This window comes from Bufo gargarizans, chromosome 5 (assembly GCF_014858855.1).
Source record: "Bufo gargarizans isolate SCDJY-AF-19 chromosome 5, ASM1485885v1, whole genome shotgun sequence".
NCBI classification, from domain to species: domain Eukaryota; kingdom Metazoa; phylum Chordata; class Amphibia; order Anura; family Bufonidae; genus Bufo; species Bufo gargarizans.
Window position 1 is genome coordinate 314,746,824 of NC_058084.1, and position 27,568 is coordinate 314,774,391.

At 43.5% G+C, this 27,568-nt stretch overlaps 1 protein-coding gene across 1 annotated transcript in view; it reads left to right on the forward strand.

Moving 5' to 3' along the window:
- The first annotated feature begins 1,804 nt into the window (after window positions 1-1,804).
- PRPF4B (pre-mRNA processing factor 4B) overlaps window positions 1,805-27,568 on the forward strand; it is a 35,824-nt gene continuing 10,060 nt past the window's right edge. Inside the window, 8 exon segments of the mRNA XM_044292683.1 lie at window positions 1,805-1,855; window positions 1,857-2,971; window positions 8,033-8,206; window positions 20,316-20,474; window positions 21,059-21,140; window positions 23,212-23,413; window positions 24,021-24,094; window positions 24,249-24,339. Coding sequence (XP_044148618.1) covers window positions 1,805-1,855; window positions 1,857-2,971; window positions 8,033-8,206; window positions 20,316-20,474; window positions 21,059-21,140; window positions 23,212-23,413; window positions 24,021-24,094; window positions 24,249-24,339 — 1,948 coding nt within the window.

Below are 27,568 nucleotides of genomic sequence, written 5' to 3' on the forward strand. Positions count from 1 at the left end.
GGAGTTGTGTTTGGGGTCATTGTCCTGTTGAAAAATAAATGATGGTCCAAGTAAACGCAAACCGGATGGAATAGCATGCCGCTGCAAGATGCTGTGGTAGCCATGCTGGTTCAGTATGCTTTCAATTTTGAATAAATCCCCAACAGTGTCACCAGCAAAGCACCCCCACACCATCACACCTCCTCCTCCATGCTTCACGGTGGGAACCAGGCATGTAGAGTCCATCCGTTCACCTTTTCTGCGTCGCACAAAGACACGGTGGTTGGAACCAAAGATCTCAAATTTGGACTAATCAGACCAAAGCACAGATTTCCACTGGTCTAATGTCCATTCCTTGTGTTGGTTTCATGTCCTTAGCAGTGGTTTCCTAGCAGATATTCTACCATGAAGGCCTGATTCACACAGTCTCCTCTTAACAGTTGTTCTAGAGATGTGTCTGCTGCTAGAACTCTGTGTGACATTGACCTGGTCTCTAATCTGAGCTGCTGTTAACCTGCGATTTCTGAGGCTGGTGACTCGGATGAACTTATCCTCCGCAGCAGAGGTGACTCTTGGTCTTCCTTTCCTGGGGCGGTCCGCATGTGAGCCAGTTTCTTTGTAGCGCTTGATGGTTGTTGTGACTGCACTTGGGGACACTTTCAAAGTTTTCCCAATTTTTCGGACTGACTGACCTTCATTTCTTAAAGTAATGATGGTCACTCGTTTTTCTTTACTTAGCTGCTTTTTCTTGGCATAATACAAATTCTACCAGTCTATTCAGTAGGACTATCAGCTGTGTATCCACCTGACTTCTCCACAACGCAACTGATGGTCCCAACCCCATTTATAAGGCAAGAAATCCTACTTATTAAACCTGACAGGGCACACCTGTGAAGTGAAAACCATTTCAGGTGACTACCTCTTGAAGCTCATCAAGAGAATGCCAAGAGTGTGCAAAGCAGTAATCAAAGCAAAAGGTGGCTACTTTTAAGAACCTAGTTTTGATGCCTTCAGTGTGAATCTACAATTTTCATACTCATGAAAATAAAGAAAACTCTTTGAATGAGAAGGTGTGTCCAAACTTTTGGTCTGTACTGTATGTATATGAGCCTCTAGGAGCAACGGGGACGCTGCCTTTACTGCATGAGGCTCTGCTTTCTCTGCCCTTTGACAAGGCTAGACAGTGTATATGTGATCACGCCTGCCTGGCCCTGTCGATCAAAGTACAGAGAGAGCAGAGCCTCTAGGTGCAATGGGAATGCACCCTTTGCTCCTAGAGGGTCATTTGCATATATTAAAACATCATTTTTCTCAGCAGCACAGGCACATATGAACATGGGACCAACTCGGCTGCCAAGCGCACATGTAACAGGTCAGCCAGTTCCATAGATACAAATCTGCTGACAGACTATCTTTAGGTGACTGTATCCACATATGCCTGAAAACAGCAATCAGTTTCTTCTATAACTCACATAAACTTAAATGGAGAGAGCAGCGCACAAGCCTGTCTGCCTCTACTTTCACCTGAATCTAGTGGCTAGTCAAGGGTGAATGGGGACACTGGACTCTTTTTGTCCTAGTAAATACAGGTCACAGAAGTGAAACTCATGCCTCATAAGGCATCGATTTATTATTCATTATATTTTATTTTTTTGGAATGCCATAAATGCGCAGACTGGAATGTCCCTTTAAGGTTATATTTACATTAAAAAAAACCTGTTTACTCTATTTAACATTCTCTAACGTTCACAGAAATAAACTGTGCTTTATGTTCATTATTTTCAATCCTGAAACATTGTTCTCATTATTTTGTTCTCTTTGCAGTATGGATGAGGCTGACATAACTGATAAAAGTGGTATTGAAGAAAATGGAGAGGATCTCAGAAGATGAACAGCTACAGGTCAAGCACAGTAAACATAAGAAAAAGAAACACAAGCATCGGAGCAAGCACAAAAAACACAAGCATTCTCCTGAAGAAGACAAGGACAAAAAACACAAACATAAGCATAAACATAAGAAGCACAAGAGGAAAACGATAGGAGATCCCAACAAAGATGACATTTCACCATCCAAGAGAGCAAAACTAGATGACTTTGCATTGCTGGAAGACTTGGAGAAGCAACGAGCTATGATCAAAGCAGAGCTTGACAATGAATTAATGGAAGGTAAAGTACAGTCTGGCATGGGCTTAATACTTCAGGGTTACAATTCTGGTTCTGAAGAGGAGGGAGAGATCAATGAGAAGATTCGAAATGGAAGAAGAGCATCAGGAAAGTCAAATGTGAAGGGAAAGCAGGAGCTCAATTCAAAATCCATTGCTAAAAGACGGAGTCGCAGTAAGTCCAAAGAGAAGACGAAACACAAGTCAGAAAAGAAAAAAAATAAAGTCAGCTCTGAAACTCCTAAAGAAAAAGTACCTAGAAGTAAGTCTAAGGAGAGAAGGAAATCTAAAAGTCCTTCTAAAAGAAACAAATCCCAAGATCAAGTGAAAAAGTCTCCACCCTTGCGCAGACAATCCCCAGAAAAAAACAGGAAATCTGTATCTCCCTTAGATGACAGAGTAAGGGTAAGAGACCAGAAGAAATCACCTGTAGCTACAGAGAGTAGGGTTAGAGATCGTAGTAGGAAGTCCAAGTCCCCTCTACCCAGAAGAAGTAAATCGAAGGAAAGAAGATCAAAGTCAAAGGAGCGTAAACCAAGGAGATCCGATACAGAGAGAGACAAAAAACCTGTCAAGTCTCCTTCGAAAGACGCTTCTTCTGGAAAGGAAAACCGCTCCCCAGGCCGTCGACCAGTACGCAGCCCAAAAGCAAGAAGTCTTACTCCTAAACAGCGTGACAGGACATCAAGGCATAGTAGATCTCCATTTACTCAAGATAAAAAGTCTAAACAATCCCCTATTCGAACACAGTCCCCAGCTAGGAGAGCAAAAAGTAAATCTGTAGAAAGGAAACGGCGTGAACAGGAGAGGAGACGACTGTCTTCTCCTAGGTAAACGAGCTAAGACTGTTCTTTCCAGTTTGTAATGTTGATGCATGATGTGGAAGTAAAAGCTTGAGTAACTGTTTATTAAAGGAAACCTGTCGCCAGGATTTTGCGCATAGAGCTGGGGACATGGGCTTGCTAGATGGCCACTAGCACATCTGCAATACCCAGTCCCCATAGCTCTCTGCGCTTTTATTGTGTTAAAAAACAGTTTTAATCGATATGCAAATGACCTGATATGAGTCCTGTATCCGGAGATGTCAAGCGGAAAAGAGCCCAGCACCGCCCCGCGTCCTCCGAATCTCCTCCTTGCTGGCTGACGTCACAGAGCTGGAGCGCCGAAATCTCGCGATGAGTGAGCTAGCGCATGCGCAGTGTCGGCATCATGTTTATTCCCTGTGCTGGCATCAGCACAGGGAACGAACTACGCATGCGCTAGCTCGCGCATCGCGAGATTTCTGCGCTTCAGCTCTGTGACGTCAAGGAGGAGATTCGGAGGACGCGGGGCGGTGCTGGGCTCTTTACCGCTTGACTCCTCTCCGGATACAGGACTCATATCAGGTCATTTGCATATCGATCAAAACTGTTTTTTAACACAATAAAAGCGCAGAGAGCTATGAGGACTGGGTATTGCAGATGTGCTAGTGGCCATCTAGGAGCCCATGTCCCCAGCTCTATGTGCAAAATCCTGGTGACAGGTTCCCTTTAAAGGGATTCTGTCACCTCCCCTAAGCCAAAAAACGATTTTAAAGCAGCCATGAAGCACAGCTTACCTGGATTAGGCTGTGCTCTTTTATCTTGCAATCCGTCCAGCAGTTACTGCAAAAAACGACTTTTATTGATATGCAAATGTGTCCTGAAGGTGCCCAGAGGGGCGTTTTGTTCTTCTTAGAGAGCCCAGTACCGCCTTCCTTGCACTGTCTAACCGCCCCCAGCCTGCCACAGCCTCTCCTCCCTCTCCTCCCCCTCCCTCACGCCGAACGAACTTTCGCACAGGCGCAGAACCCACTGAGGGCTGTGCCTGTGCGATCAGCAGGAGACTGAGGGCAGGAGCTTCATCCTCGTCACTGGGCATGCGCCGAGCCCAGTGACGTCCGATGCTCGCTCTTCCCTCAGTCAACAGGGAAGAGCGAGCATCGGACGTCACTGGGCTCGGCGCATGCCCAGTGACGAGGATGAAGCTCCTGCCCTCAGTCTCCTGCTGATCGCACAGGCGCAGCCCTCAGTGGGTACTGCGCCTGTGCGAAAGTTCGTTCGGCGTGAGGGAGGGGGAGGAGAGGGAGGAGAGGCTGTGGCAGGCTGGGGGCGGTTAGACAGTGCAAGGAAGGCGGGCTGGGCACTGTAAGAGGGGCGGTACTGGGCTCTCTAAGAAGAACAAAACGCCCCTCTGGGCACCTTCAGGACACATTTGCATATCAATAAAAGTCGTTTTTTGCAGTAACTGCTGGACGGATTGCAAGATAAAAGAGCACAGCCTAATCAAGGTAAGCTGTGCTTCATGGCTGCTTTAAAATCGTTTTTTGGCTTAGGGGAGGTGACAGAATCCCTTTAAGGCATGGATGTCAAACTCATGGCCCTCCAGATGTTGCAAAACTACAACTCCCATCATTCCCTGATAGCTGTAGTATGCCCAGGCATGATGGGAGTTGTAGTTTTGCAACAGCTGGAGGGCCACGAGTTTGACATCCCTGCTTTAAGGCATAATGCTGTACATTTACCTTATTGGCCTGCAGGGGGATGTATGGAGGGAGCTCACACACTAAGCTCACTTCATACATGGCGGGTTCTGGTTGTATATCATAACAAGGACCTGCTGGCAATGACCTGGATCAGCGATGATGCTGATCCTGGTCATTTAACCAAATGTGCCAGGCTCCAATTGGTTGTCAAGACATCCTGGGGCCTTCTGAAGGTTTCCAGGCCTGTCATGGCTAAGTGGCTAAAAAGCCATGACTGAGACGTCATTGCAGTCTGTGGGACAAGCGATCAGAGTCCTCTAAGGGGACTAAAAATATTTAAAATAAAAAACACAAACATAAATTCAAATCACTCCCTTTCCCAATTTTATATTTAAAAATAAACAAACAAAAAATCAATAAACCAAACAAAATCAGGTATCACTGCACCTGAAAATGTCCGAACTATTAAAATTGTAAAATATTTTTCCGCAGGGAACACAGTGACGGAAAAAAAAAAAAATCATGGTTCAACATTTTTTTTGGTCACATTGTCCCACCTTAAAAAATTTAAGAAAAAGTCATAATCATAAGTACTCCAGAATGGTACAAATAAAAACTATTATTCGACAGTTGCATAAAAAAAAAGAAGTTTTTTGTTTCGCGCTCCCTGCCTTCCCAGAGTCATAACTTTTTTTTATTTGTCTGTTCACATAGCCATATGAGTTCTTGTTTGTTGAGTTGTATTTTTCAATGCCACCATTTAATATTGCATATGATGTAGTGGGAAGCGGGAAAAAAAATCCAAATGGTGTGAAATAGCAAAAAAATATAAATTCCGCCACAGTTTTATGTTTTTTTAATTTTATTTTCGACTTTCGATGTACGCTAAAACTGACCAGTTACTTTTATTTTACAGGTCAGTGCGAATCTGGTGATACCTTAGGGCTCATGCACACGACCGTATTTTGTTTCCTAGTCAATCCGTTTTTTTTTTGCGGATAGGATGCGGACCCATTCATTTCAATGGGTTCGCAAAAAACGCGGACAGCACACCGTGTGCTGTCCACATCAGTATGTCCGTTCCGTTGCCCAGCAAAAAAAAATAGTGCATGTCATATTTTTTTCTAGTTGCTGGACAAGGATAGGCATTATTACAATGGATCCGCAAAAAAAACCGGATGCCATACAGGAACGTTATCCGTTGTTTTTTTTTTTTGCGGTTCTGCAATTTGCGGACCGTAAAACACATACGGTCGTGTGCATGTAGCCTTATATGTATAGTTTTTCTTTCGTTTTGATAGTGATAAAAAAATTTAAAATTTTAACTTTTTTGTAATTGTGTACGGAGCTGTATGGGGGCAAATTTTTTGTGGGGCGATCTGAACTTTTCATTGATACAAATTTTTTTTTTTAGAAAATGAGTCTAAGAAAAACAGCGAATCAGCCTTTTTTTATTTTTTTCCCCCCGGTTTACTATTTGCCGTATGGGTTATATATTTTTATACTATGGGAGTTTTCGCACATCACGACACCCATGATGTGTATTTTTTTTATTTTATTTTTATTTTGGGAAAAGGGGGTGATTTGAATTTTTATGTTTTTGGAATCTATGATGATTTTACTAGTTTCCTATGGAGCCCTATTACAGGTAAGGGCTCCATAGGAAATACTATGCAGCAGCCTCCTGTCATTTATAAAGACAGGGGCTGCTGCATACACGGGTTTAAATGTCCACGATCGGCATTACTGCCAGTAGAGGACATGAGCTGCTGGTGTCTGCTAAAAGAAGTAAAACATAAAAATTATACAAATTTGGTATCGGACCTGCAAAATAAGGATGTTGTAATTTTTAGTGCACAGTGAGCGCTGTAATATCAAAACCTAAAAGAAACCTTGGTGGAATTTCTTTTTTTATTTCATGTTCACACCGCAAATAACTTTTTCCTATACAAGATATGGTAAATTAAATGGTGGCTTTAAAAGATGCACCTTGTTCCTCAAAAAATAAGCTCTCATATGGCTATGTGAACAAGAAATGTAGAGTAGCGGCTATTGGAAGTATTTGGACTGTAATTGAAGCTACTCCCCCACCACTTGGCTAGCCTACTGTCCCCTTTGGATAGCGCACATGAAGGGACATGTGACCAAGACATCATCCCGCCTCCTCCCTTGAAACACGGCGCACTCGACTACAGATGCATGCACATATGGCAGGCACGCTGCTTTTCAATGCAGGAGGGCAACAACGACTTGTTTGATCACTCGCTCCTCCATTTGCATCCATTTATGTTTGGGATCGGCATCCAAATGGGATGTTAGGTTGTGCAAGTGGAATGGCGTTGGGGCATGGCTTCAATTAATCATCAAAAGGGACCCTGAATATTTAATAAAACTGGTATGAGCAAGGGTGGGTTCACATCACATTTTATGCCTCCATTTGACGTAAATATTAGAGAGAAAAAAAGAATACAAAAAAGCACACCACGTTCTTGTATCCTGCACGGTCCAGTAAAAAATAGTTTAAAAAAAAAAAGTGTGTGTATGTGTATATGTATATATATATATATATATGTATGTATGTATGCAATCCGGCAGCACTCACTTTAGAGGTTATCAGGTGCAAGCGTCTCGCCTTTGACCATAGGCTTGTATATTCAAGGAAAATCAACGCAGCACGTTTCAATCCCCTTCCGGGATCCTTCTTTGATTCCTATTTATTCATTTTTTACAATGGAACTACAGTGTTGAACGGATGCCACTGTATGGCATCAGTCTGATCCGTTTAACGTATACGGTAAGATTCGCCAGGTATAAAATTGACCAACCACTTTTAAAGAAAATTTTAAAATAACTTTCCCTGTGATGCATTGCTAAGATTAAAATGTAGTATGTCAGTGGTGTAAAGATGATTTGCACTAAAATATTAACCATGTTCATATATTAAATGAGACATTAAAGGGGAATTCCAGGATCCTGATATTAATGTCCTATTCTCAGGATTAGTCATCAGTATCTGATTGGTGAGGGTCTGACACCTCGCATCCCTGCACCCTCTGGACTTATCAACTGCTGATTGGTGGGGGTACGGGCTGTGAGATCCTCACCAATCTGATAATGATGACCTATCCTGAGGATAGGTTATCAATGAGGATCCTGTGATACCCCTTTAAGTTAGCATGCATGGTCAATAGAAGAATGGAACCAACATGTCCTAGTACAACATACAATCCTGTTTTAAAACACAACTACCAGTTTGGTCATCCTCTTTATCACAACTTCTGATTTAAAATTTGGGGCCATTTCGGATGGAAGTCCTAACTAAATGTAAATCTAGTATTTCTATGCGAAATTGTAAAGAAATTTATAATAAACCCCTCTATTTGTTTAGAGCAAGAGGCAGAGAAGACGTTCTTGCAAGGCATGAAAGGGTGAAAGAAGCCAGCCCTTCTCGATGGTCCCCTTCTAGAAGACGTTCAAGTAGGTCTCCTGGACGAAGGAGGTCACGTTCACCCCTTAGACGTAGCAGATCACCCTGGAGAAGAAGTCGATCTCCTCACAGAAGGTATGTGAGCTTGAAGGTTATTTCTAGATACAACTGTAACTTTTATTAGTATACACCAAAAACTGTGGAAACGGGAGTGAAAACCTAATGAAAAGTTCCATATATGGAACAGTGCGACTAATCGGCGCTACGGAGACTTGAACACGTAGGTCATGAGCGACAAGGGTTGGCTAGAGTTAGGTATTGGACAAATACCTTCGCCAACCACTACTGCCAACAGGGGAATGTATTTGCTCAACTAGTGAACAATAACCTCCACAGCGCTCAGGTGGGTGTGATGTTAGCACACCACTTAGACGGTCACTAACAGCACCAGTGATGAACGTGTACATAATAACACTGCAGTCAAAACCATTCCCTCTGTGAAGGGGGGGAGAGAAATGAAACTGGATTGGCACAGTGAAATATAGAGTCCACTAACGAAATCCACATAAGTATCCCACACAAGTTATTGATTTTTAGGAACTTAACATGTGGATAAACAATGGGGATGATTCCCTAAACAATGATGTACTGATATTTTGGAATAGGACCACAAAAGTGTTTAATGAATTTATGGAGGCCTTAAATATAAACAACTATGGCCTATTTTTGACCTCGGAAATTGATTCCACCAAAATTACATTTCCTTGACCTGTTACTAAATTGGACGATGGCAGTTTTTAGTGTATACTAATAAAAGTTGCAGTTTTATACACTTTCACACACCTCCCCTCCTTGAATTATTATTTTTGAGTGAGAGGTGGAACCTTTATTTATCACTACAGTCCGTGAATTGTTTTACTTCCAGATACCGAACAGCGTTGAAATAAGGGAGACTATATAAAGATATTTATTAACCCCTTAACGCTCAGTGTCGTACATGTGCGGCGAGCTGATCGGGCGGGTGCAAGAGCCGATTCGCGGCAGGGGTCCGGCAGTCACCAATAGCCGGACCCCTGCTGTGTATGCTCCCGCATCGGTGAAAACACTGATGCCTGCGCATTAACCCTTGATGTGCCACGGTCAGCTCTGACTGCGACATGTGCGATGTCCTTGCGGGGATCAGAGCAGCCATCGGGTCCCTGCGCTGCTGTGACGGGGACCCGATGGCCAGAAAGGCAGTCCAATGCCTTCCTTAGGCATCGTTGCTGCCTTCCGTGACAGCCTGTGAGATCCCGCCCCCTGGATCTCGCAGGCGAGCTGGCTGAAGTGTATTATAGTGTGTAATACACTTACAGCCAAAGTATTGTGATGCGTTGTAAAGGGGATCAGACCCAGAGTGGGACAAAAAATACAGTGAACAAAAAAAAAGTAAAGTTGTAATATTATTTTTTTTTTTTTAAGTTTCAAGTAAAAAACAAATTTTAAAATAGGGGAAAGAAAGAAAAGTAGACATATTAGGTATTGCCACATCCGTATCGACCGGCTCTATGAAAATATCACATGACCTAACCACTCAGGTGAACACTGTCAAAAACATTACCTTACATCACTAAAAGTGCAACACCAAGCGATCAAAAGGCGAATTCCCCCCAAAATAGTATCAATCTAACCGTCACTTCATCTCTCAAAAAATGATTCCCTGCCTTAGACAATCGCTCAAAAATATAAAAAATTATGGCTGACTATTGAGACACTAAGACATGATTTTTTTTTTGTTTCAAAAATATAGTTGTGTAAAACTTACCTTATATACTTTAATTTATGTATCACCGCGTCTGTAATCACCTGCTGTATAAAAATATCACATGACCTAATCTCTCAAGTGCACACCGTAAAAAAGTGTCAAAAAAGGCATTTTTTGTCACCTTGCATCACAAAAAGTGTAATACCAAGCAATCAAAAAGTCGCCCAAAAAATAAAAATAAAAAATGGCTCTCAGAATATGCAGACACTAAAACGTGATTTTTTTTTTTTCAAAAATGCTTTATGTAAAACTGAAACAAAAAAAAATTGAGCGAAAGGTAACCTAAATTAATACTTAACTTTTATTAAGCCTTCTAGATAAAGTCATGCTAGTGCACCTACCAAGTAAATGCACACCAAAGTGCTAGAATAGCCTCGCTGCACAAACCTGGAGTGTAATAAATTAATCCGGTATGGCGTAGGGTTGGACGATATCAAAAATATACCCACGATAACGATATTAAGAAATTTATCGCGATAACGATATATATCGCGATAAATGCCCATTTAGAAGAAAAAAACGCTTGGGGCCACAAGGAGACGTTACACTGTATGGGGGCAGCCAGGCAGCCACAAGGAGACGTTACACTGTATGGGGGCAGCCACAAGGAGACGTTACACTGTATGGGGGCAGCCACAAGGAGACGTTACACTGTATGGGGGCAGCCACAAGGAGACGTTACACTGTATGGGGGCAGCCACAAGGAGACGTTACACTGTATGGGGGCAGCCACAAGGAGACGTTACACTGTATGGGGGCAGCCACAAGGAGACGTTACACTGTATGGGGGCAGCCACAAGGAGACGTTACACTGTATGGGGGCAGCCACAAGGAGACGTTACACTGTATGGGGGCAGCCACAAGGAGACGTTACACTGTATGGGGGCAGCCACAAGGAGACGTTACACTGTATGGGGGCAGCCACAAGGAGACGTTACACTGTATGGGGGCAGCCACAAGGAGACGTTACACTGTATGGGGGCAGCCACAAGGAGACGTTACACTGTATGGGGGCAGCCACAAGGAGACGTTACACTGTATGGGGGCAGCCACAAGGAGACGTTACACTGTATGGGGGCAGCCACAAGGAGACGTTACACTGTATGGGGGCAGCCACAAGGAGACGTTACACTGTATGGGGGCAGCCACAAGGAGACGTTACACTGTATGGGGGCAGCCACAAGGAGACGTTACACTGTATGGGGGCAGCCACAAGGAGACGTTACACTGTATGGGGGCAGCCACAAGGAGACGTTACACTGTATGGGGGCAGCCACAAGGAGACGTTACACTGTATGGGGGCAGCCACAAGGAGACGTTACACTGTATGGGGGGCAGCCACAAGGAGACGTTACACTGTATGGGGGCAGCCACAAGGAGACGTTACACTGTATGGGGGCAGCCACAAGGAGACGTTACACTGTATGGGGGCAGCCACAAGGAGACGTTACACTGTATGGGGGCAGCCACAAGGAGACGTTACACTGTATGGGGGCAGCCACAAGGAGACGTTACACTGTATGGGGGCGGCCACAAGGAGACGTTACACTGTATGGGGGCGGCCACAAGGAGACGTTACACTGTATGGGGGCGGCCACAAGGAGACGTTACACTGTATGGGGGCGGCCACAAGGAGACGTTACCCTGTATGGGGGCGGCCACAAGGAGACGTTACCCTGTATGGGGGCAGCCAGGCAGCCACAAGGAGACGTTAATTGTATTAATCATTGGTGGCAGTGGCCACAGGGTCCCCCTCCCATCATTGGTGGCAGTGGGCCCCCCTCCCTCCCCAGTATTAATCATTGGAGGCCACAGGGTCGTCCCCCCATCATTGGTGGCAGTGGGCCCCCCCTCCTCCCTCCCCAATATTAATCTTTGGAGGCCACAGGGTCGTCCCCCCATCATTGGTGGCAGTGGGCAGTTCTGATCGGAGTCCCAGCAGTGTAATGCTGGGGCTCCGATCGGTTACCATGGCAGCCAGGAAGCTACTGAAGCCCTGGCTGCTATGGTATGTTAGTAAGCAGCATTATACTCACGTGCGCTTTGGCCGCCGGGCGCTCCTTCTTCTGTCTGTGCGGCGCATTGCTAATGCTTATAGCATTAGCAATGCGCCGCACAGACCTATGAGAAAAAGCAGCGCCCGGCGGCCACTGCGCACGTGAGTATAATGCCGCTCACTAACATACCATAGCAGCCAGGGCTTCAGTAGCTTCCTGGCTGCCATGGTAACCGATCGGAGCCCCAGCATTACACTGCCCACTGCTGCCACCAATGCAGGGACTTAAGAACATTCCCGGCACCCGACCTCTGAGAGGACGCTGTGATCACCGCGCTGGGATTAATTGCGCGGATCACAGAGTCCTCTCAGAGGTCGGGTGCCGGGAATGCGAGTCACCCTCCCTCAGGCCGGCCGAATGGATAAGAGCGCCGCCGCAAGCGTACAAGTACTCTGTAAATGTGCCGTACGGTACTTCACGCTGGGGCGGGCGGCCGCGGATTTAGAAGCGGTCAGCGAACATGACCGCTTCTATGACGTCACGAAATACCGCGATATTTAGGAAACGGCGATATCGCCATATCGCAGTTTTTTTAATACCCCGGTATATCGCCCAACCCTAGTATGGCGGTATGGAATATAATGGGAAAACCACCCGTGAACTATGCAACTGATCGGCAAACATCTAGGTAATCTGCGTCACAGGAGAGACACCCCCTTGGTAAAGCATGTTGATCTTATGCATGGGGGTGACTACTCTAAAGTGAGGTTTATGGAGATTGGGGAATGATCTCAATCGAAGAGAGGAGGCGACTGGGAGAGGAGGGTTCTACAAAGGGAGACCTGATGGATATTTGGGCTTAAAACTACCCGACCAAGGGGTCTTAATGAACAACTTCTGTATGGGTGCTACATTTAATGGTTCAACCACCAGGTAAATTAACCCTCCCTCCCACCTCTCCTTTGTCCTGCTGTTCTGTCTTCACTAGCGCGCCGTGCGCCTGCTGCTGTACAGTAAAACACTCGTATAGATAATACGAGTGTATTACTGTACAGCAGCGGGCACACGGCGTCATAGCAACCAATGAAGCCGTGCGCTCCTGCTCTCAGCAGGAATCCAGGCTGGTATCTTATGCTCCATGTTCCACGGATGTGTTCATGAGGCTTTACTCTACCCTGTTCACCATATTTTATTGTCTTTGACTCCATGTCAAAATGAGCTCTAACCTTACCGGGCTTAGCCACCTTACTAGGCCATGGTATAACTCTAGGCATACGAGCACTCAGAGATCCGTAGCGCCACAATTGCGGGCAGACTATGGGATGCTTTGAATCCTGCATGCATCCCTGCCCTGGTCACTCAGTGGACGTGCTTTACATACATAGGGGCAGAGACCCAGCACCTGGATCCCCTCCCCCCTATCATTTAGATAGTTCTGGATTAATTTATTACACTCCTCCAGGTTTGTGCAGCGAAGCTATTCTAGCACTTTGGTGTGTGTTTATTTGGTAGGTGCACTAGCATGACTTTTTAACTAGAAGGTTTAATAAAAGTTAAGTATAAATTTAGGTTACCTTTCGCTCAATTTTTGTGTTTTCTAATTTAGGGTATCCAGTGTTATTTGACCGTGACTGACCATTAGCTCCCATAGTTGTGTGAATTAAAACTGAAACCAATCAAAAAAAGTATACATATTTGGTATTGTTGCTTCCATAACAACCTGCTGTATAAAAATGTAAAATATAGGTAAGAGGCGGCTCACTATAACTCCAAGGGGTGGAATATGGTGCTCAATCCAAACAAAGCGTACCCAACGCTTGTAATGGAGAAGAAGTATGTGGAAGTAAAGGGATGGCACTCAAAACATAGGTGATGTATGGAGGATAGGTAGATACAAAGATTATTTATTAAATAATGTCTGGATGTGCCTAAAAAACAATGGCTGGGTATGCCTGAATAAAAGTGGTATCATAAAATGCGTCGTCAAATAGATGTAGACAATTACATAAGGCAGATCGCTAATAAATACATATATATATCTGTAGGTATCAGCACTTGTATACAGTATAAAATTAAAAATAAAAGATTTAAAAGTAACCAACTGGTAGAAATGGTAGTTTGATTGTCAATTCATATAAGAAACCTGTTGGAGAAAAATCTATGGGAATTGGATTCCAATGTTCAAGGAGAGGTATTTGACACCTGTTGAAGAAAAGCCTGTGGGGGAAAGTTCAATCCTATGATGCAATACCCATAAGAGGGGATGAATATATAAATCCTGTAGATACTGGACAATGTCCTGAAATGTCAATTGCATTCAAATCCTGTTGGAGGAAAAAGACATCTGGTGGACTAATAGGGTAAGTGTCTCCTTGTAAGCAGAGTTTCTTTACAGGTCCGATGTCATGAGCTGTATATGGAAAAAAACTACTGCTGTGTAAGCCGGTACGTTACCCTCCTGTTGGTCGCTGATGCGATAGTAAGCGGCTCCTTCCTGCAGAGCGGCGGGCACGTGTCAGTTGCCCGCCCGCTGAGTGTTCCGGCCGTGCGGTCTTCACTTCCGGTGACGTCACCTCTGTTTGAAGTGGAGTTTCCCGCTCAAGTTGATGTCGGCTTGCCACGTGGGAGTGGGTGGCGGGAAAATTCTGCAGTTTGAACAGGAGGGGAAGAAGAATAGCTCCGGAGCTTTTGTTAAGTTATAGGATCCTTTTTCTTGGTGCTAGCTAGTTTGAATAGGCTGACTCAATATCCCATACGCGTTTCGGAGCGTGCTGCTCCTTCAGTGGAAATGAGTCGCCTATTCCATTTTGAGAATTTATAGAGGTCTAATTGCATCCAATTAGTAGTTGTGGGTGTGGTCAAGGATTTTTTTCTTCTTTTTTGGTATTGGGTAAAGTGTGTCCTGGATCCTTGAGGTAAAATAGGGATAGGTATCGTATCCTCATGGATATATATGCAATATTTGTCACATAATTGTAATGGATGGCGGTAGAGTAGGAGTGCGATGTAATTTGCACTGCTAAAATTAAAATCTCAGGTAAAATAAAAATAAAAATATAAAATAAAAATGGATAAAAAATAAATAAATATAAAAATAGTAGTCAATATACGTATGGATTAATACGTATGGAAAAAGTACTAGGAGGCATACACATGGTTTAAACATGAGGTAGTGTTTAATTGGATGCACGTATATTGACGGTGTGTGGACTGATATGGGATGAAAAGGCGTGTTCAATAGTGTGTATACATATTGTTGCAACGAATGTAATTCAATGTTTATCAACCATGTGTCAGATGGTAGTATATCTGATTGTATCCCATTAAGGTGTAGAGGGATAATTGATCGTGGATAGGGGGGAGGAGCCCACCTAGGAGGAGGGGTCGGAGTGCTGGTAAACAGCCTGACTACGACTCCGGTTCCCAAGGTGGGCGCCCCGCCCGAGTCAAGAAGATGGGTGTGGAAAAATGTATATCTTTCATAGGAAGCCAAAAATCTCCATCTCAGCATTGAGACCTCTTGGGATCATTGTGTCAAATTCGAATATTTTCCTGGATTCTGACCTGGACATGGCTGCTATGTGGTTGCCGCCTCTCCATTGACGTGGGATTCTCTCTATGGCTGTGTAGATAAGTGAAGACGGATCGCAGTTATGGTATTCTTTATAATGTTTAGAGACTGAGTGTAATTCGTAACCTTTTTTAATATTTGATATGTGTTCGGATATCCTTGTTTTAAGTAATCTCTTGGTACGTCCTATGTATTGTTTGAGGCATGGGCATTGTAGAATGTATATTACATTATTAGAATGACAGGAAAGATGTTCACGGATCTCAAGTTTATATGGGCTATTGGTTGATTCGACTGTTGTCTTTTTCGGAAAATTTGTAGTTTTGCAATTGATGCATTTGCCGCACCTAAAGAAGCCATGTAATGATAGCCAGTTATGGTTTGATTCACTCTTGTTTCTTTTGGTTGTTGGTGCCAGGCGCAGACCGAGGTTGGGGGCTCTGGTATATGTAATCTGTGGTTTATCTGGTATTGATTGGCCTATGATTTTATCACTTAGGATGTGATGCCAGTGTTTATGTATACTTGTTTCAAGCTTTTTGTAATGTGCGTTATATGGTAAAATTATTCGGGGGGCCTCTTTATTTTTGGTCGTGGTTGTAGTAGTCACATTGGTATTCTCAAAAAATTTTGTTCTGTCCATTAGTCTTACTTTTTCTAGTGATTTATCTATTGTTGATGTTGGGTAATCTTTTGCTACAAACTGTTTTTTCAGATTTTCTGCTTCGATTTCGAACTGGCTATCCTGTGTACAATTTCTTTTTAGGCGTCTAAACTGGCTAGTTGGAATATTTAATAACCAGCTGGGCAGATGGCAACTAGAGTGCAGAATATAATTGTTTTTCATCACTGGTTTTTGATAGGTGCAGCATTCTAGTTTATTGTCTGTTATTTTGATTAGTAAGTCAAGGAATTCTACTTGTGTTTGGCTTATGTTGGTTGTGAGTGTTATATTTCTGTCGTTTGTATTGATGTTCTCTAGGAATATATCTAATTTTTCCCTCGTATCGCTCCAAATGAAGATGATGTCGTCTATAGATCTACGCCATAGTTCCAGGCTCGTCCCCAGTAGTGGGGTGATGAAATCGTGTTCCCACTGGGCCATAAAGATGTTGGCGTAACTGGGGGCGAACCTGGTACCCATGGCGGTCCCGCACTGTTGTAGATAGAAAGTTGAGTCAAACATGAAGTAGTTGTGAGTTAAGATAAATGTGACTCCATCTATTAAGAAATCGATTTGATCAGTGTGTAAGGTTTGGTAATGATTAAGTTGTTCTCTCAGGGCAGTAGTACCATGTTTGTGGTTGATGATAGTGTAAAGTGAATTGACATCCATGGTACATAGTATCCAGTGTTTATCATATTTTATATGTTCAATAGTCTTTACAATGTCTGTGGTATCTTTTATGTATGATGGTATTAGTTTGACTGTAGGCTGTAGTAATCGGTCTATATATTGGGAAAGATTAGAGGTGAGGGATCCGATTCCTGAAATGTATAAAAATACCACATGATCTAACCTGTCAGATGAACATTGTAAATAACAAAAAAATAAAAACGGTGCCAAACAGCTATTTTTTTGTTACCTTGCCCCACAAAAAGTGTACTAAAGAGCAACCAAAAATCATATGTACCCTAATATAGTACCAACAAAACTGCCACCTTATCCCGTAGTTTCCAAAATTGGGGGTCTTCAAATGTGACATGGCAACGTAAAATGATCCCAGTAAAATCTGCCCTCTAAAAACCATATGGCGATCCTTTCCTTCTGCGCCCTGCCGTGTGCCTGTACAGCAGTTTGTGACCACATATGGGGTGTGTCTGTAAACTACAGAATCAGGGCCATAAATATTTAGTTTTGTTTGGCTGTTAACCCTTGCTTTGTAACTGGAAAAAATTGATTAAAATGGAAAATCTGCCCAAAAAGTGAAATTCTGAAATTTTTATCTCCATTTTCTATTAAAGGGTTAACAAAGTTTATAAAATCAGTTTTGAATACCTTGAGGGGTGTAGTTTTTCAAATGGGGTCGTTTTTGGGTGGTTTCTATTATGTAAGGGTACTTTCACACTTGCGTTGTTTGATTCCGTCAGCCAGTTCCGTTGCCAGAACTGCCTGCCTGATCAGGCAAACTGTATACAAACACGTCATTTTTTCTAACTGATCAGTCAGAAAAATGCCGGATCAGTCAGAAAAATGCATTGCAATACCGGATCAGTTTTTCCGGTGTCATCAGGCAAAACGGATCCGGTATTTTTTTTTCACTTTTTTAAAGGTCTGCGCATGCGCAGACTGGAATGCCGGATCCATCAATGCAGCAATTTGAATGCCAAATCCGGCACTAATACATTCCTTTGGAAAAAAATGCTGGATCCGGCATTCAGGCAAGTGTTATGTTTTTTTTCGCCGGAGATAAAACCGTAGCATGCTACGGTTTTCTCTTTTGCCTGATCAGTCAAAATGACTGAACTGAAGACCACCTGATGCATCCTGAACAGATTACTGTCCATTCAGAATGCATGGGGATATGCCTGATCAATTCTTTTCTGGTATAGAGCCCCTGTGATGGAACTTTATGCCGAAAAAGAAAAACTCTAGTGTGAAAGTACCCTTAGCCTCACAAAGTGACTTCAGACCTGAACTGGTCCTTAAAAAGTGGGTTTTGGAAATTTTCTGAAAAATTTCAAGATTTGCTTCTAACGCCCCCCCAAAATAGTGCAATTCCCAAAATGATCCAAACATGAAGTAGACATATGGGGGCGGCTGTCTTTGTCTGCCTGGGCGGCTGTCTGTCCTTTATGCGCGACCTTCACCAAATTTGGCACACAGGTACATCGGGTGTGTACGGGAAGGTTTTAGTCTCAGCTCTCTAGGACATACCATTCCTGAGAGATTCCCCAAAAATTACCTGAATTGGCCAATACAAGCCTTTCTCTTCAGCATTAAATGGGTGGGGCGCTGTGGAGGTCCCTGTTAAATGGGCAGGGCGCTGTGGAGGTCCCTGTTAAATGGGCGGGGCGCTGTGGAGGTCCCTGTTAAATGGGCCGGGCGCTGTGGAGGTCCCTGTTAAATGGGCCGGGCGCTGTGGAGGTCCCTGTTAAATGGGCGGGGCGCTGTGGATTGTCCCTGTTAAATGGGCGGGGCGCTGTGGATTGTCCCTGTTAAATGGGCGGGGCGCTGTGGATTGTCCCTGTTAAATGGGCGGGGCGCTGTGGATTGTCCCTGTTAAATGGGCGGGGCGCTGTGGATTGTCCCTGTTAAATGGGCGGGGCGCTGTGGATTGTCCCTGTTAAATGGGCGGGGCGCTGTGGATTGTCCCTGTTAAATGGGCGGGGCGCTGTGGATTGTCCCTGTTAAATGGGCGGGGCGCTGTGGATTGTCCCTGTTAAATGGGCGGGGCGCTGTGGATTGTCCCTGTTAAATGGGCGGGGCGCTGTGGATTGTCCCTGTTAAATGGGCGGGGCGCTGTGGATTGTCCCTGTTAAATGGGGCCGGCCGCTGTGGATTGTCCCTGTTAAATGGGGCCGGCCGCTGTGGAGTCAGGTCCCTGTTAAATGGGGCCGGCCGCTGTGGAGGTCCCTGTTAAATGGGGCCGGCCGCTGTGGAGGTCCCTGTTAAATGGGGCCGGCCGCTGTGGAGGTCCCTGTTAAATGGGGCCGGGCGCTGTGGAGGTCCCTGTTAAATGGGCCGGGCGCTGTGGAGGTCCCTGTTAAATGGGGCCGGGCGCTGTGGAGGTCCCTGTTAAATGGGGCCGGCCGCTGTGGAGGTCCCTGTTAAATGGGGCCGGCCGCTGTGGAGGTCCCTGTTAAATGGGGCCGGCCGCTGTGGAGGTCCCTGTTAAATGGGGCCGGCCGCTGTGGGGGTCCCTGTTAAATGGGGCCGGCCGCTGTGGGGGTCCCTGTTAAATGGGGCCGGCCGCTGTGGGGGTCCCTGTTAAATGGGGCCGGCCGCTGTGGGGGTCCCTGTTAAATGGGGCCGGCCGCTGTGGGGGTCCCTGTTAAATGGGGCCGGCCGCTGTGGGGGGACAGTGTTAAAGGGGCAGGGTGCTGTAGAGGTCTTTTAACGACACACAGAAACATTCAATGAAATAGATGAAATATACCCATGCGGAGCCGGGTCCTTCTGCTAGTCTATTATAAAAATAGAGAAATAGAAATTTTTTATTTGCTAATTTTTCCAAATTTTTGGTTAATTTAGTATTTTTTTTATAAATAAAAATGACTTTTTTTTTTTTTTTTTTTTTTTTTTTTTTTTACTCAATTTTACCACTGTCATGAAGTACAATATGTGACTAGAAAACCTCAGAAAGGCCTGGATAAGTAAAGGCGTTTTTTAGTTATTACCACATAGTGACACTGGTCAGATATGCTAAAAAATGGCCGGGGCAGGAAGGTGAAAAATAGCTTGGTCCTGAAAGTGTTAAAGCCAGAAAATGAACATTGTGATTTTGCAACAAAAAGTGTTGTTGGTATAACCCTGCACTTGCCTACAATATAGAGATGGAAGAGAAGAAAGTGAGTGAGGCTCTGTTCACACTACCTTTGTGGCTCCTGTGCATATAGTTCTTATCAAATCTACGGGGACTGATGGAGGCTCCAAAACGACTTTTTAAATGTCAGTGTGAACAGAACCTAAGGCTCGGCAATGTGAAACGTTACCCCCCTAATGTCTGTCCCAGACATGCAACTGTGTGTCTATATGTAGAAATTTCATTGACACCCACGGAAAAGAAGAAAGCCCAGCACCACTTCTTCTGACGTACAAATGTGCGGCTCCAACACATTTAACTGGCGTTAAAACATTTTAAAAAAAGGTTGTATTGGTGGTCACTAAGGGGTCAATATATTTTCCCTCTTTGTTATTCTTTTTAATAGGGATAGAGGCAGAAGAAGTAGATCACGTATGCGAAGGCGTTCATATTCCCGAGGAGGACGAAATCGCCGAAGGAGAAGTAGGAGCAAAGATAAAGAAGATAAGTTTAAAGGAAGCCTTTCTGAAGGAATGAAGGTGGAACAGGAATCTTCAGATGAAAAGTATGGAAGTTTAATTCACTTTTATAATTCCTCCTCCTTTTTATAATTCCTTTTTTTTTTTTATTCAAGTCAAATCCATTAATATTAACCCAGTGTTATGCCCAGTGCAGGGCTTCAGGGGGCAGTATTCACTATGCTTCAGGTATATGTGCTGCCAGCCTCACACTAAGCTGATTTACCAGTTTGCCACCACTCCTGACTTGCCTTAGACATTTATTGAATACATTTGACGACTTGCCATAGTCATTTCCTAAATCGTATGTCTGTTTACAGCCTGATGCTGTCTGCACTGACTGGACGGTGTCAGGAGTGTTCAAGGACACCCCTGTACTGGTAGCTCCCAGTTGTTAATTTATTCTTTATTTTCTACTTGGAATTACAGAGGAATGGGTCATTGTAGAGTCATATGAAAGTATACTTCAAAATTATTATTATGGGTGATTAATTGCTGGAGCTGACAGGTCCACTTTAACACACATGACACCTGCTGGTTATTTGCTTTTAAGACGGCAAGTTTATTATGTCAGCTATGGGGTGAACGTCCTTCATTTTGCTCTAATAATGCAGTCTTGCTTTCTTTGTAGCCTAGAAGATTTTGATGTTGAAGAAGAGGATGAAGAGGCTCTTATTGAGCAAAGACGACTGCAGAGGCTAGCTATTGTGGAGGTAAGTCTGAAAAGAAACAAGACTGTACAAGTCACAATGTTTTGCTACTAGCTTTGAACAATGACTTTTAAAGTGTCAATTTAGTTTAAAAAAACATCCAACACAAAAAATAACTTTTTTTTTTTTTTTTGTCCGGTTCAGCTGTTCACCAGACCCTTGGTAATTTGGTGTTATCCGTGGTAAGGGGTCATTTACACTGCCATGGAATTGAATGTGCCTTTCAGAAAACTTATTTTTGCAGTAAAGGGTCTTTTCTAACCACCCTTCTGTAAAAGCTATACTTATCATTGGTGAACGAGCACTGGGACTCCCAGTGATCATGGAAATTGAGTTCCCAGAGTCCTGTATTAGAACTGAGTGTGATCACTACTGCAGAGTGCCGTGAACCACCGCTCCATTCTCATAGGTAACTCCTGTGCCTTAGTTATCATGAATTGCTGAGGATCAGATACTTATCCTGTCGATATGGGAACAGTGTGTTATTGGGAAAACCCCTTTAAATACATTGGTTAATAAAAAGGATTGTCCGGGCTACAGATATTGTTGTCTTTCAATCAGGATAGGTCAGCAATACCAGAACAGCGTGGGCTTGACTTCCAGCAGCCCCACTGATCAGCTGTTTGAAGGGGCTGAGGCGATTGTACGAGCACTGGGATCTCTTCAATGTTTGCCTGCGCACCGTCTCCCTTATAGCAGTGGTGCAGTGTAATTACAGATGTTCACACCCTTCAAGTGAATTGGGGCGGGGGAGGGGTTGCTATTATTTTACCCAAAAACGATGGAAACTGATAATTGGTGGATATGTACCAGGACGATGCACAACTGTGATACCTCTTGGCGCAAACATGACTTCAGTGGATATTTACAAAATCTTATATTATTAGGTAATAAGCGACAACGTGTTTTGGCGTAAGTATACTCTTCTGTTTTTGAGACTTGAGAAAGGAGTATACTTACTCCGAAATGCGTTGTCGCTTATTACCTAATAAAAAAAGATTTTGTAAATATCCATTGAAGTCGTGTTTGCGCCAAGTGGTATCACATTTGTGTACTGTCCTGGTACATATTCCTTTACTGACTCTTACATCACTCCTCTGGAGAACCGGCCACTCCACTCACGAGGATTGGGAGATACCGGCAGCACTGACCCACCGCTCTTATGAGTGTTGTGCCTATTGATGCACAACACAAAAAGGTGAGCACAATAATTGGCACCCTTTGTTTCTGAATACCCTCGTAATTTCATACTACTCTGAGCGCCTTTCCCTTTCTTGCCACACATACCATAAATACATATAAAGAACCAAGAAAAACTAAATTGCCACCTAAAAGCTCATTTTTATTAAATCATTTTAAAAGGACCTGGCAACGCAGGCCACCTGTATAAATCTTCACAAGGTAAGTGAACCAGAAAGCAAAGATGTGCGACCTGATACTAAAATTAAGGCCGCCAGTAAATGTTAGGGTAGGATGACAGATCCGTATGAGGGGAGCATTTGACCCTAATGTGACCCTGCTGAGTCCTCAGCCCGGGGATGGCCCCTGAAGGTGGAGTCTCCCCGTCTTCGTGCCTAACCTGGCTGGTCCTAGTAAGCCCTAAATGGGTTTCCCTACTCGAACGTGTTTCCCTCACCTGGGTTCGCCAGGGGGTCGTGTGGGAAAAAGTACAGGGCCCAAAAAAAAAAACAAAAAAAAAAAAAAAACGCAATACAAAAAGATACTGAAAACAATAAATATGGTACATTACATCCCCGGAGATTGGCACAGATGATATGTACTTGGGACAATCCTAGACAACACATTTGGTCCCCATAGGTCAGTGCATGATGCAGACACGTGACGATCCCAAGTTGTGGACATGGCCAAAACTCAGCGCATATGATTATGTCCGAGGGGGTTGCAATTACACTGATTTGCTGCTTCAAGGGAAATTACATACACAAGTATGAAAATAGGTCAGAGGAAGTAAATATACTCGCAATACCTTTTTGAGAAATAATGAGTTATATTTGATGCCTGCATTTGATGGGTCTATTTTAATAGCTAATGTTCTGTCTGTGTGACTCTGTAGAAATACATAAAGGAAGACAGCAATATGTCTGGGAACTCTGAACCGAGCAGTCCGCAGAGTAGTTCACGAAGTCGGTCTCCCTCACCAGATGACATCCTGGAGCGGGTTGCAGCAGACGTTAAGGAATATGAAAGAGAGAATCTGGACAACTTTGAGGCTTCTGTAAAAGCCAAGCACAACCTAATGACTGAGCAGAATAATGGTAAGTGGTTTGCCTAATATAAATCACTATAATAATGGAAAATTATGCCCTCTAGTGTAATTTTCATTTTTTACTCTCCTTTTTTACTTGCATTATGTAGAGCCCTTGTCGCTTACTTATTTGTGGCTAGGCAGCAGCTCCATCCACTGTGATAGTTGAGCACCTGCATCTCCCAGGAGTGCATTGCAGTCAGCTCTTGTTAACCTGCTCCTCCCCTCCATAGAAAATAGTCCCTTACTCACAGCCCCAGCCATTCCACTAATAAATGGCATGATAGCATGCAATGCAACTTTTCTTCTCCACTGTCTCGAGAGAGTGCTATATATTTATGAAGGGTGTCTGGACTGCTTCACTATGAAGCTGGAATTGAGAAGGGGCAGGGAAGCTACTAGGCTTGTTAGTCCAGCACTGAATGCAATGGGAGGACCACAATTTTAGCCACAGGAGTAACAGCAGGGGGGTTCTACCAGAGAAGAAAATGTAATGTGCATACAAAACCTACCCATATTTCTATTGCGTATATATTGCAGTAATGCTTCATTTGAAATGCCTTGTTCACTGCATAGTAATACTTTTTCTTTGATAACCATTGTCTTGTGTTCTGCAGGTTCTGTCCAGAAAAAAATATCTGCTCCGGACATGTTCACCGAATCTGATGACATGTTTGCAGCGTATTTTGATGTAAGTGTTCTATAGTTTAGTTCAGTATGGTGGTGTTGGTTTTATATGTGAACCCAGTACTTGACCTTTCTTATCTCGCTTATGACTTCTTTTGCTAGCTCCTTTTCTGTGGGAGCCTGAACATCTTTACACACCTGCTGTTTGTGTTTTTCAGAGTGCTCGTTTTAGAGCTGCTGGTATTGGAAAGGACTTCAAGGAAAATCCCAACTTGAGGGATAACTGGACAGATGCTGAAGGCTATTATCGTACGTTCATGTATATTTTGCTTAGATGGTCATTAACACAAATGGTGTCTTTGACTTAGAAAGGGCTCATGCACAATTTTTTGCTTGTGTTCATTCCATTTTTTTCGTGGCCCGTATGCATAACCATTCACTTCAATGGTCCACAAAAAAATGAAAATGACTCGGTGTGTATTCAGTTTCCATATGTCCACATGGCTGCCCCTCAAAAATGTAAAACATGTCCTATTCTTATCCATTTTGCGGACAAGGAGATTGGAACTGTTACAATGGATCCACAAAAATAACGGATGTCACACGGACATCATCCATATTTTTTGCAGACCGCAAAATACATACGGTCGTGTGCATGAGTCTTAACCAGAAGCACTCCATGTCACTGAAATTTCAAAGACAAATGGTGTTTTCTCTTGTCGTGCATGTCTGTATAGTCCAGCATACAAAAGATGGTTGATTGCAGTTACAGTACTTTATTTAACCCCTTAAAGACAGGGCCTATTTCCATTTTTCCATTTTGGATTTTTCCTTCCCATGTTCCAATAGCCATAACTTATTTATTTTTCCCATTTACATAGCTATATGAGGGCTTATTTTTTGCGGGACAAGATGCCTTTTTTAATGCCAACATTTAATTTACCATGTCTTGTATTAGAAAACAAGAACAAAAAAATACGAAATAAAAGAATTCCTCACATGCAGCAGCACAAATTTAATCTATATCATTACCTGCCCCTGCAAAAAACAGTACATCGGTAGAACAAAAAGAACCCTAAAAAAACGAATATCAGAACACATAAACAATATCAAAAAAGGCCTTGAAACCCACTCACTCTCCAAACACTTCAAAACACACCACAAACAAGACCCATCAGGACTATCCTTTGCAGCACTGGAAAATGTAAAAATAGACTGGAGAGGAGGAAACCACATAGCCAAGATGTCCCGCATTGAATCAAAATTCATCTTCGAGTTCAATACAATCATACCAGGAGGCCTAAACGCTGACTTTGAACTATTTGGGTTCTTATAAACCATCCCCAGAGTGGCTGCCCCCAAATTGACTTGCGGTAGGCGTCCGGCTGTCTACCAGCACCCCTACCGACACTTGATACGTGGCCGCCACCCCACCAACACAATAAAATAGCACAAAAAGAAAGAAATCCCACACCAAGCACTACCAAAAAAGATTGAGAAACCCACCATCTCAAATGTAAAAACAGCCAACAAAAATTATACAACCCAAGACTGAGCCCTACAATTGGATTAACAAACACAGCAACACCATAAGAGACCCCAACATGGACCCCCAGACCACATAACAGCAATCCCAAACACACATGACCAATGGAACACACAATAACATATATAAAAAAACTGGATCCCAAAAACCGCATCTAAACCCTGAATCAAAAATTGAGGAAGTATGAGCACAATCACATTAGACAACACATGTAGCACTAACCAGGAGCCCAATCCCTCCACCAGCACTCATCACATAACACACCACCCTAACACCACCACCTAACACACCCCTGTCAACACACAATACACTGCACCCCCCATTAGATATCACCACCCCACAAAACACTCCCCAGAAACACATCACAAAAAAACACAGCAATATTGTAGGTAAAACACAAACACAAAAATCACACCAGGCCCCTTGGACACCAATTATCCCCCAATCCCTCAAATCCCTCTAAACACATTGCTGAAAAAAAACGCACCACAGAAACGCAAGGGCACCACAGGATTACACCATATAAATTTGAATCTCAAAAACCGCAACCAAATCCTGGACCATAATTGAGTAAAACGAGCAAACCCCCCCCCAAATAATTATTTCCCCCACCAACACCCAGAACGGAACGCACTACCCCAATCACCCACCTCACCCGTTACTAATCCCCCCGCCAACACCTATTATAACACACTGTTATAATCACCAAACGCACTAACACACAGCAACACCGTAGGAGAACAAAAACAATACAAGACATCTTAGATACCAAATTTCCCAATAAAAATAAAAATAAAAACACAACGCGGACAAAATACCGCAAGAAAAGATCAAAAGCACAGAATCCAGAATACATTAAAGACCATCAACCAATAAAGAACAACCCACTAGCAAAAATACACACTAAGGTCCCCAAGCAGGCCCAAACACAAAAATACAAGAATACAAAAATGCACAATTAGTAGAAGCCGCAGCGGTACTGCAGCAAACACAAACACTGTGAGAAAAACCGCAGAATTAAGTCAGAAACCATTAATCAACAAAGAACCAAAACAAAACACATCACACTACCAACAATAGAAAACAGCAAACAAAAGAAGATACCTAATTAGTACTTATCCAGATTTTCAATGGAACCACCACATCCAAAAGTCTGGACCATACAAAATAAGATCCAGTCCAGGTCTTTGAAAGATCCACCAGCAGCATAAAAGGCAGTACAACGGCAGTCAGAGGACTACCACTGATGAAGAAGGCAGCGTAGTCCTTCGAAACGCGTCTGGTGACCTCCCTCTGAAAACCTGCCAATAACCTCATCCTGGAAGCGCTTCCGAGCAACGAATCCCATCTGAATCCTCCGGATCTAAAAAGACCACCAACGAAAAACTTAAAACCAAGTCCGGCTAAGACACGTGAGACACCGAAGAAGTGACGTCATATCCACGTGGCACGCCGAAAAGACCGGGAAAAACAAACACTGCAGAGCGCAGCAAGGCTGCTCCAACAACCAGGACACCTCGCAAAGAAAGGTAAACAGTCAGGGTGCAGTTCTCTTTAATGTGTGGGACGCCACACTAAGTACAGCACCCGACTGACATACCACTTACATACATTTTTATATTTTTACATTTTTGTATTTTATACATATTTTTATCCTTTTCATTTTCTCACCGCCTCTATCCATATATTATATACCTCCTATGTGACCAAGACCGGAGGTACAGATAGACAATTTTTATGGACTACATACAAATGGACACAACCACTCACTGTACCCACGGAAGGTGAAAACCGCTATTAGACAATTACTGCAGTGCCACACTTCCACTCTGCATATATTTGTTATTTTTGCTACTCCTGTGATTATTTTTTGGTATATATTTTTTTTGACATATCTCTGGTATTGGGCATCTGCAACGCTGTATATGGCAAAACATCATTTTTATTGTTATTTCTATTTATGAGAACCTCATCCTTTGGACTTCCACATTT